This window comes from Neofelis nebulosa, chromosome 2, assembly GCF_028018385.1.
Source record: "Neofelis nebulosa isolate mNeoNeb1 chromosome 2, mNeoNeb1.pri, whole genome shotgun sequence".
Classification (NCBI taxonomy): Eukaryota; Metazoa; Chordata; class Mammalia; order Carnivora; family Felidae; genus Neofelis; species Neofelis nebulosa.
The window spans coordinates 129514-140962 of NC_080783.1; the positions used below are offsets into that span (position 1 = coordinate 129514).

The 11449-nt window shown below is 62.4% G+C and overlaps 1 protein-coding gene across 1 annotated transcript; it reads right to left on the reverse strand.

Annotated features, from left to right (window-relative positions):
- Positions 1 to 5906: 5906 nt before the first annotated feature.
- On the reverse strand, positions 5907 to 10941 carry LOC131494047 (receptor-transporting protein 5-like). The gene is made up of 2 exons (XM_058698420.1): positions 10715 to 10941; positions 5907 to 7412 (listed from the first exon to the last, which is right to left on the reverse strand). The coding sequence occupies exons 1-2, from the start codon at positions 10939 to 10941 to the stop codon at positions 5927 to 5929; spliced, it is 1713 nt and encodes a 570-aa protein (XP_058554403.1). The 3' UTR covers positions 5907 to 5926.
- Positions 10942 to 11449: the final 508 nt, after the last annotated feature.

An 11449-nucleotide genomic window follows, 5' to 3' on the forward strand; every position in this document is an offset into this window, starting at 1 on the left:
GGGGAGAGGGGAGGGAGGGAGGAGGAGAGGAGAGGGGAGAGGGGAGGGGGAGGGAGGAGAGGGGAGGGAGAGGGGAGGGAGAGGGGAGGGAGAGGGGAGGGAGAAGGGAGAGGGGAGGGAGGGAGGAGGAGAGGAGAGGGGAGAGGGGAGGGGGAGGGAGGAGAGGGGAGGGAGAGGGGAGGGAGAGGGGAGGGAGAGGGGAGGGAGAGGGGAGGGAGAGGGGAGAGAGGGAAGAAGGGAGGGAACGGCCTGAAGAGGCCGCCGGCGCCCGGGGGCAGTGCCCGGGCAGTGGCTGAGCACCCATCCACGGCGGCCCCCTCACCATTCTCAGCTCCTGTCTGCGGTGACAGGTCTGTGTCCACAACTCCCAGCCAGCCGCAGCCTCCCAAGGAGCCTGACCTGTGGCGCACACTCTTGAGGCAGAAAGTAGGCGATTACGGTTCGAGTGTGTGCGGAAGGGAGCACGGTGGCCAGAAGAGTGTAGGTTCCGTGCTCCCGCTGGGATCTCACACCCGCTGAGGGGCCGACAGCCTGTGGCACGCCACGGGCCCAGTCGTGATCCCCAGAAGGACTACTAAAACCAGAGCACGAAGAGGCATGACTAAGAGGCCAGGAGAGGAAGTAAATTAAGGTGAAATACTAGGGGCGCCTGGGTGGCTCTGTCAGTGGAGCGTCTGACTCTTGCTTTCAGCTCAGGTCATGATCCCCGGGTCACGAGATCGAGGCCTGAGCCAGGCTCTGCGCTGACGGCTCGAGCCTGGAGCCGGCTTCTGATTCTGTCTCCCTCTCTCTGCCCCTCCCCCGCTCACTGGCACACATTCTGTCTCGCTCTCTCTCTCCCTCTCTCTCGAAATGAATAAATAAATAAACATTTTAGAAAATGAAGTACCAAAAAAATTCTGAAAAAAGGTAGGAGTGGAGGAACCGAGGAAGAAAAAGCAGAACAGATACAAAACAAATGCCAAGATAAGATGGTTAAAAAACAAACAAGAAAGGGGGATTTCGAGCCAACTGTATGGAAAAGTGCACACAACACAAAGACAGAAACAAAGACAGAGGTCATCAGACGAGACGCACGCCAGGACCCAACTCCACTTCAAGCATGGGGACCCAGGCCGCATGTCTCTGGGACACAGGGACCCAGGCCGCATGTCTCCGGGACAGGGGTGCGCCCGGCCGGCCAGCGTCAGAGAGCTGCGGTGCCCACGTCGGACCACGAGGCATCCCAGGGGAAACGAGGGGTGCCGTGTGGTGACAAAGGAATCAGCCGCCAGGGACATAAAAATCCTAAATCCCTGGCGAACCTGATACCCCAGTTTCAAAATGTAACAGGAAACCGGGCAGAACTGAAGGGCGGGGCTCGGACGCTTCAGCAACAGGTAAGGACTTAGAAGCACGGACACGATGCGCGTTTACAGAACCTTGCACCCAACAATTGCCGAAAACACATCATTGTCGAGTGTGTGAGGCACACTTACCACGGATGTCTGCCACCATGAGTCATGAAGGAGATGCAAACCGAGGCCACACGGAGATGCCACTACCCCTGCGTCGGGTCACAGAGGCGGTGACGGGCCCGGCACCCGCCGGAGGCTCCGAAATGGGGTCAGGAAGAGGGTCCGGGTCGTGGCAGCTGCGGCTAGGTGCGCAGTGTCCGCTGAGGGTGGCCCTTCTTTCTTAAAGAGCTCCGTTCTAACGCCGCTCGCCGAAGGAAAACCAGAGAGCTTCTCTTGGTTACGCTAAGGCTGTGCTTGGCGGGACCAGGCCCCTGTCAAAACCTAGCTGAAAATTAGTGGAAACGGCAAGCTTCCCGTGGGCAGCAGGGGGTAACGCCCAGGCGGCGGAGGAGAGAGGCCTGGGGATCCAGGAAGCTCAGAGTCAACATTGGAGGAAAGGACTCGCAGCCATTTTGCTCTGAGGCCCACGGTCAGAGCCCAGAGGTGGCCAGGAGCCCAGGGCGGCCGTCGCTGGAAAAGTCAAAAATCCCGGGCAGGCAGAGAAGTAACAGCTGCAGCAGAGGGGAGGGGGAGAGGGATCACGGGGCCGCCAGGGAGGGATCAGCTGTTTGTCACACACATCGTGTCACGTATGGAATTATTTTGACTTTTACACACCACAGAAAGTCCCACTTTGCCGTGATCTAAGGAAAATAACACTGCAGCCCCGGTGCCACCAGGAAGCAGGGAGAAGAAGCAGCTCCTGAGCCCTGCGTTTCTGGGAGTTAGAATGTTTCCTATCACTTTCCTAATAAAAACGGAGGGGGAGGTTCAGGTCACAAGTGGGTAAGTGTGCGTTCTTGTGGGTGCCTGGGGACAAGCTCTTCCTGGAGGCAGACCCACCCCTTCCCTGGTGCTTGAAGGAGGACCTAAGATCTGCCCTGGCTCTGACCCCACACTCGCCCAGCCCCTTTGTGATTACAATGGTAGAACCTTCCAGAATTTTCTGGAAAACAATGCCAGACTACATTTGCTGATGAGAAGGGCTGGACTCTAGGATAGATGTGTTTTCTGATCAAAATCAACAAATTGTCCTGACTTTTCAACTCAGAGGAAAGATGATAGAAAAGCATTTCAGATGGGACAGTTCAAAGTCAGGATTCCAGCTGATAGAGTTTGCAGAGTGGGATCACAGCCACCTGCCAGGGCCTCGGGCAAGGGCACCTGGTACCTGCAGGAGGCCAGCCGTGGCAGGGATGTGCTGGTACTGACGGTGCACTGTGGCTGCCCTCAGGGAGAGGGCCTGGGAAAGTGCCCATCCACCGCCTGCGTCCCAGCGCAGGGCATGAACTAATCAGGGTCCGTCTGGTGCAGCCCTGTCACCCCCTGCCCTGCAGGAGGTCTCCTTGAAGCCCCCCTCCGCACACACAGGGCCCTTCCTTCTTCCCCCAGCTTGAGAAGCTCACATCGCTGTGCTCAGTCCCTGGCACGCAGGAAGTGTGACTCATTCCTTCACTAGAACATTTACCAAAAATCAGGAAATTGTTCACACTTTGAGACCCCCCCCCCCTCCCCCGGCTCTGGCTGAACTAACAGTACTTGCATTTAAAATGTGTCTGCCTTTGGTTCTCTTCGAGATGTTTTAGACATTCGGTGTCTCTATTATTGACTGAGTTCCCAAAAATAGTTATTGCTACATCATACTGAATTAGGCCCAAACTGGTCATTCAGGCTGTACAAGAGACAGGTGTGGAATCAGGTGCAGACTCAAGTACAGGGTCAGGAACAGGCTCAGGTATGGGCCCAGGTGTGAGTCAGGCATGAACTCAGGTGCAGACTCAGTGTGTGCTCAGGTGTGGGCTCAGGTGTGGGTCAGGTGTGAGCTCAGGTGCAGACTCAGTGTGGGCTCAAGTGTGGGCTCAGGTGTGGGCCCAGGTGCGGGTCAGGTGTGGGCTCAGGTGCAGACTCAGGTGTAGGCTGTCCTAGATTTGAGTCCCAGGCACGCCTTGGCATTTTAGCTGGTGTCTGTGAGCCTGCAGTCTCCCGTGATTACGAAGGTAAACAGGCGCTCAAAAGAGCTGGTGTGCCCGGATGCGGATGCCCGGATGGGGATCTGTCACAGAGCGAGTGCATTTGCTCTCCGCATTTGCTATCGGTCTTATTAATGAAACTTAATTCTTAATGAGTTAATTATTAATGATTTAATGAAATTTAGCTATTCATAAAGACTAATGTTAATGATGTCGATGACGGATGGAGTTTGCTGGGTTTTAACAAACCGTCTGATTAAACAGAAATATTTAAACAGCTGCCATCAGTCGCGCCATCGCTGGGCTGCGTGTCCCGCCAGCGGCCACACAGGGGCGCCTCAGGACAGCGCGGGCGGCCAGGCGCTGGAGGCGGGGCCGGAGAAGGGGCGGGGCTGGGGCGAGGGGAGGGGAGGGGAGGGGCTGGAAGAGGGGCAGGCGTCTGGAGAAGAGGGAGGGATTGCGGGGGGTAGGGCTGGGGGCAAGGGGCCAGGGCCGGTTTAGGGTGTCAGGGGCTGGAGAAGGGGCCGGGAGCTGGAGGAGGGAGCGGGAATGGAAAGGGCCCAACGCGGCCAACCGGCAAAGGGACCAGGTGGACCCTTACCTCCTGACTCTCACCAGGGCTCCCCCAGTGGGGTGGGGCCGGACTGGCTTCCGTCTCTCAATCAATCAGAAGAGACCCCGGTTTCAGATATTAAGCTCCTCCCCAGGGCAGCCCTGGTGAACAGGGTCCCTGAGCTGAGGGAGATGCTCCCCAGGGGGTCCTCTGGGAAGGACAGGCCCCTCTGGCCAGCCCCTGGCAGGGTTCCCGACCCCCACCCTCGTGGGGCAGGAGGGTCTCCAGCGTCCATCCCAAAGGGACGCTGGTCCTGCCCTGGGACCCCCGCGACTGTGGGCAGAGTGTCCCTCCCTGGAGAGAGTCCAGCGGCAGATCCCACGGTGGGCACTGCCACCCCCCAGTCATTTCCAGGGAAGCCAGTGAGCTGGGCGAGGACCCATGTGTGAGGACAGGACAGGGAACCTACCCATGTCGGACCTCCCTAACGGACTCCCGGGTAGGTGTCCACACCCAGTGTAGATGGGTCGCTGGAGGCGGGGAGGGGGAGGGGGGAGGGGGGCGGGGGGGGCAGCTGCCCCAGGACAGAGGGCTCTCACCTGGTGTGGGTCCTGCCCTCCTAGTGAGGCTCTCACCCAGTGTAGACGGGACTTGGAGGGTCTGTGTTTAGGTCTGCCCCGGGTCCCAGTGGCATCAGGTGAGGGCTCCTGTTCAGGCTGTCTGAGGTCTGCAGACCCTGTGTCCCACACAGGCTTGGCCTTCAGGGCAGGGCGGAACCTTCTGGGTTTGCTGGTATTTGAAGCCTCACCTGCACCTCTTCTCTTCCAGCCAACAACGTAGTCGGTGCAGGAGCACCCCCGTCCCCGTGCCTCCCCCAACATGCACCTGTAGGATCCAGGTCAGGCCAGAGGGCAACTGGGCAGAGCCCTGGACGAAGGTTTCCATACACTCAGCTCCCCCCACCCCCCACAAGGCAAGGCTTCCCCAGACCCTCTCATCTGACCCCCCGCTTCCCAAATCTCAGACCTCGGGGTCCCTGCAGACAACTCCCCACCTCCCTGGGGCCCCGCCTGGAGAAGGAGGGCATGGGGGCCTGATATGGTCATGCCCAATGTCATGCCTCCACCTGGCTGGGAACCGCACAGCCCAATACCCCTGCCCCTTAGAAGTGGGCCCTGTGGCCTCTGAAGATGGAAATCCAGAGTGTGGCTGACGAGAGGGTTCTGATTTCTGGCGTGGATGGCCCTTCTCCCACCACAACAGTGCTGTCACGCACGGGGCCCTGGGGCAGGTCGGGGGGCAGGGAGTTCACCACGGCTCAAGGGGGCTTTTACCTTTTCCCAGAGTGGCGGGGGTGTGGCAAGTGATCTGCTCCAGGAGGGCCCCAGGGGTCCACACAGGAACGCAGCTCGTGCATGGCCCGCATCCCCGTGCTCAAAGGACAGAGCACCCCGGCCCAGCACACCCGGCCGGGAGTCCAGAAGCCATCAGGGGAACAAGTGCTGGGCACGACCGGGTCCCTGCAGGGAGGTGCCCGCCACACCCGCCCACCTCCAAACCTTCCGGGTGCTGGCTTCCACTCAGCCCAAGAGCACCGTGGGTTTTTTTCCATTTAACTTTTATTTTACTGGATTGTAACACTCACACAGACAAGTGCCTGGAGCACACGTGGGCAGCTTGGCGGACAATCACGGCGTGGACATCCACGAAGCCACGACTCACATCAAGAGACAGAACACACACGGAAGTGGGAAGGGGAGGGGAGGGTAAGGACCAGCTGTCGGAGGACTCAGCTCAGGGAGGGCAGGGAGGGGGGCAGGGGGCCCGGGGGTGCGGACAGGGGCGGGGGTCCCGTTGCTCTGCGGCCTGGGCGGCCCTGCTGGAGGGGCACAGCGGGGACCCGGCCGTCAGGGGCTGAACTTGTACAGGTACATAATCCACAGGATGCAGACGGTCATGGACACCCAGATCCACACTTCTTCGTAGGGGTCGAAGCAGGGCCCGCAGCAGCCGTCCTCGGGGCACAAGTCCTCCTCCCAGCCGGGCTCGGGGCAGGACCTGCCCAGCCTGGCCCGCGGCCGCCTCCTCTTCTGGGACTGGCCGCGGGGGGCCAGGCCACCCCTCGGGGAGCTGCCGGCGGTAGAGCTAGGGCCCACACACTTTATGATGTTGAAGACCGAGAAGGGGATGGTGACGGAGCCCTCGCTGATGGTGACGGGTCTGCGGGCGTGGGGCCCCCGCGGGGGCTCCCGGCCAGCGACGGCGGGGCCCTGGCCGCCGCCCCCCTCCTCTTTGCCTCGGGTGACGTCGGCAGAAGCGCCCCTGCCTGTGCCTTCGTCAGTAAAGACGAAGGGGAAGGTGACGGAGCCGTTGACGATGGGGAAGGAGTCCTCCTCTATGACGATGTTGGCCAAAGACGAGGGGAAGGTGACGGAGCCCTCTCCGTCATCCGTGAGGCCGACGATGTAGGACACTGGCAACCGGCTGCTCCCCGCCGGGCCCCGGTCGCCCGGGTCGGTGTCGGTGGGGCTGGGGATGGAGCCCCGGCCCTTGAAGATGAAGCCTTTGAGCTGGAAGGGCCTGATGCTGTTGATGAGGAGGCCTCGGCCGTGGAAGATGGGGCTCTTGAAGTTCACCGGGAGCGCTTTGCCCTTGGGCGGGGCCGTGGGGTTGGCAGGCAAGTAGATGGAGCCCCTACCAACGACGAGCGGCCCGCGGGGGTCAGCCGCCGGGAGGGGGCCCCCCCTGGGGCCGACACCGCCCCTGGCATCGGCGCCGGGCCCCCTGTCCCTGCCCGCATCCACAAGGGAGAAAGGAACGGTGACTATGTCGTCGTCGCGCTCGAAGAAGTTGCTGCTCTCGGACACGGGGTTCCTGATGAAGTCGGACACGGACAGGGGGATGCTGATAGAGTTGGGGGTGTAGCCCCGGGAGCGGTCGACCACGGGCCCGCTGCCAAGGCTGAGCAGCTGCTTGCCGGCAGCGGCTGAGGCCACGCCGTCACCCCCGTACAAGGTGTACCTGCCCTTAATGGAGCCGGGGCTCTGGACCTCGGGCCCCCAGGCCGGGTCTGGGGGCTTCTGGAAGAAGCAGACCCCCAGGTCGCAGGCCTCGCAGCGCTCGCCGAAGCAGATCTCGGGGCACTGGTCCGCGCTGAGACCCTCCCCGTAGCACTTCTGCAGGATGAACAGAACCAGCTTGTTGAGGAAGAGCCGCACGTTCAGGAGACTCACCTGGCAGGCCCCCTGGGAGCCCGGCGGGCACAGCCGGCAGCGCTGGCCCCAGAGGCGCATCTTCACCAGCCCCAGGCAGCTGGCCGGGTGGAACCACACGTGGAAGAGGATGTGCACGTGCGCCGAGGACCAGCCCCACTGGCAGCGGCCACACTGCAGCCTGAGGAGGACAGAGGGGCCGTGAGCGGCGGGGCAGGGCCGAGCGCCCGCGCCCCCTCTGGGAAGGGACAGCGGGCGGGTACACACCCCTGACCTGCAGCCCGGTCTGAAAAGCCAAAGGGCAAATTCTTTTCCACCAGTCTGGCGGGAAAACCCGCTCAGGGACGAAGCCTGGCCCGACACCCGTGAGGGGTCACTGCACTGCCTGCTGTGTCCTGCTGCTTTTGTTTTGGGACTCAAGACCCAGGCTTAACAGCCCTGAGGAAATGTCACCAGGGGGTGAGCACCCCTGCGGGTACCTGGTGGGGGGTGAGCACCCCTGGGGGTACCTGGTGGGGGGAGCATCGCTGTGGGTACCTGGTGGGGGTGAGCACCCCTGGGGGTACCTGGTGGGGGGTGAGCACCCCTGTGAGTACCTGGTGGGGGGTGAGCACCCCTGTGGACACCTGGTGGGAGGGAGCATCCCTGTAGATACCTGGTGGGGCGGGGGGGGAGCATCCCTGTGGGTATCTGGTGGGGGTGAGCACCCCTGTGGGTACCTGGTGGGGGGTGAGCACCCCTGTGCGTACCTGGTGGGGGGTGAGCACCCCTGTGGACACCTGGTGGGAGGGAGCATCCCTGTAGATACCTGGTGGGGCGGGGGGGGAGCATCCCTGTGGGTATCTGGTGGGGGTGAGCACCCCTGTGGGTACCTGGTGGGGGGTGAGCACCCCTGTGCGTACCTGGTGGGGGGTGAGCACCCCTGTGGACACCTGGTGGGAGGGAGCATCCCTGTAGATACCTGGTGGGGCGGGGGGGAGCACCTATGTGGGTACCTGGTGGGGGGTGAGCACCCCTGTGGGTACCTAGTGGGGGGTGAGCACCCCTGTGGACACCTGGTGGGAGGGAGCATCCCTGTAGATACCTGGTGGGGCGGGGGGGAGCACCTCTGTGGGTACCTGGTGGGGGGTGAGCACCCCTGTGGGTACCTGGTGGGGGGTGAGCACCCCTGTGGACACCTGGTGGGAGGGAACATCCCTGTAGATACCTGGTGGGGCGGGGGGGGGAGCACCTCTGTGGGTACCTGGTGGGGGGTGGGGGGAGCATCCCTGTGGGTACCTGGTGGGGGTGAGCACCCCTGCGGGTACCTGGTGGGGGGTGAGCACCCCTGTGGACACCTGGTGGGAGGGAACATCCCTGTGGACACCTGGTGGGGCGGGGGGGGGAGCACCTCTGTGGGTACCTGGTGGGGGGTGGGGGGAGCATCCCTGTGGGTACCTGGTGGGGGTGAGCACCCCTGCGGGTACCTGGTGGGGGGTGAGCACCCCTGTGGACACCTGGTGGGAGGGAACATCCCTGTGGACACCTGGTGGGGCGGGGGGGGGAGCACCTCTGTGGGTACCTGGTGGGGGGTGGGGGGAGCATCCCTATGGGTACCTGGTGGGAGAGCACCCCTGTGGGTACCTGGTGGGGGGTGAGCACCCCTGCGGGTACCTGGTGGGGGGTGAGCACCCCTGTGGACACCTGGTGGGAGGGAACATCCCTGTGGACACCTGGTGGGGCGGGGGGGGAGCACCTCGGTGGGTTCCTGGTGGGGCGGGGGGGAGCACCTCTGTGGGTACCTGGTGGGGGGTGAGCACCCCTGTGGGTACCTGGTGGGGGGTGAGCACCCCTGTGGACACCTGGTGGGAGGGAGCATCCCTGTAGATACCTGGTGGGGCGGGGGGGGGGAGCACCTCTGTGGGTACCTGGTGGGGGGTGAGCACCCCTGTGGGTACCTGGTGGGGGGTGAGCACCTCTGTGGACACCTGGTGGGAGGGAGCATCCCTGTGGGTACCTGGTGGGTGGAGCATCCTTATGGACACCTGGTGGGGGGAGCACCCTGTGGGTACCTGTGGGGGGAGTGGGGGGAGCATCTGCTATGGCTCAGCTGTGCACAGAAACATGGGGAAGCCCTGGAGGGAAGAGCCCCACCCGAGAGGAGAGGAGGTGACAGGGAAATAAAGTCGGGGCAGGGAGGGATGTCGGGAGAGCCGGGAGGGGCTGGGGGCTCCCAGCAGGACAGTGAGAGAGCCTCTTCGACGGGTCCGATCTGGCTCTAAACACGTGAGCAAGAGAGCCGTGCACCGGCTGTCTGGGGCTGAGGAAGGTGCTGGTCTGGGGTCTCTGTGGCTGCACGCCCCGGGGCCAGGCAGGGGCCCCCTCTCCCAGACCCTCAGGTCCTGGACGAGTGACCACACGCGGGCATTCCCCAGACAGTGCGGTCACTGGTGAGGACGGGCTCCGTGAGCATCGGCCGGCCAGCAGCACACAGCCACAGGTGGCCAGGGAGCACCCATACAGCCAGTGCCCTGGGAGCCGCACTTCCAACTTCATTTCAGTGGAATCAACACGCACGCCAAGGGCCACGTGTGGCCAGTGGCTGCTATGGTGCAGAATGTAGGGCTGTGCTGTGTGACCCCGCCACTTGCTGGTGTGCCTGCACGAAAGCTGAAAACCAGCTAAACGGTGTTTATGACCCTCAACCACACGTTTCAGGCAGCTTTTTCGCTTGTCTGTGGGACAGTGCCGTGTTTCTCCCAACACCTGGGAGAGCCGACAGGCACCGGACACCTGCTCCCGGGGCTTTCAGACGCCGTGTCAGAGTGTGGCTTCCCACAGAGTCCCCCTGGGGACCTGTGAGGCCCCCTCCCCCCCCGAACCCCATCCCTGCAGGCCTGGCCCATCCCCACTGCTGCCATCATGATGACAAGAAGTGGGGTTCATGCAGTGACCGTCACAACACTAGGGTTCCCAACCTGGCCCTGGCCAGACACAGCCCCACCTCGGCCTGTGGCCCCTTCAGTCACAGTCATGACTCAGCTTCCCTGTCTCAGGCCCCTCTGCAGGGCAGGGTGTGACCACCATCACCCGCCCATCCCCCATTAGGCCATCAGTGCTGCCATGGAAACCGGGAGATGCTGCAGTGGCCAAGTAAGCCTCCCACGCGTGGGTGGCCGCATCACCCCACCAGCATCTGCCCCCCACCCCGAGTCCGCAGGGCCCCGACGGGGGTGGCCAGCACTGCCCAGCTTGCCAGCACTGGGAAGGACAGGACAGGCTGTCCCCCAGCACCCCCACTTCCCAGAAGGGAGGACGCGCTCCGGGCCCACCTACCTGTTGGAGCCAAGAGCGGGCTGGATGCGTGCCCCTCTTCCCTGCCCCCAGGGTGCCCGCCGCAGCCGGCCCGGGCTGGACCCACCAGGGCCGACCAAGGGCGGTGCTTCAACAGCTCCTGCCCCTCGCCCCCCAGCACCCCACAGGAAGCCCCCACCCTCAGCGCACCTGGAAAGCCCCCTTAGCCGGTACTGAAAACCGCCACTCTCCATGTGCCCAGAGGCCAGGTTCTCCTCAGGCAGCAGCTCCCAGGTGTCCTGGGGTTTCCTCTTGGCCATCAGCTGGGCCAAGGTGCTGGCCCACACGTCCACCCCGTCCATGCTGGCGCCGGGCTCCGCAGTGCAGTCTGCTGGCTGCACCAGCTCGGGCTCCAAGGAAGCCCTGGGATCCCACATCCTGCACCCTCACCAGCCAATCGCTGCCCTGACAGCCTTCCAGTCTCCATGGCAACCGGGTTTGTCTCTGAGGAATGAGAAACAGGCCTTTTTCCTTATCCCCTTGAACATTTTTTATTACGCAAGTGATACGTTTTCATTCCAGAAAAAACGAGAAACGGACAGATTAATAAAAAGGGAAAACTGCAATACGATCAAATCGTACATGATCATCCTTGTGGTGCTGACATCCATACGTTTTTCACACACGTGCCTGTGTAAATTTTCGTATCTATTTTTCATGAACAGGAACTCATACTAAACATGTTATCGTACAGCGTGGCCTCTTTACTCCACTACATACCGCGGCCAGCGGTCCGTACTCGTCCGTCTGTAAATATCTGACATCTTTCCAGTCCGCAGCCGAGCCCAAGTCTGCGTGCCCCGCCCCCGCCCGTGCTCATTCTTTGCCATCAGAAACAAGGCTGTGAGGAACTTTACGGAACGTGTATCATTGTAAATTTTCCCA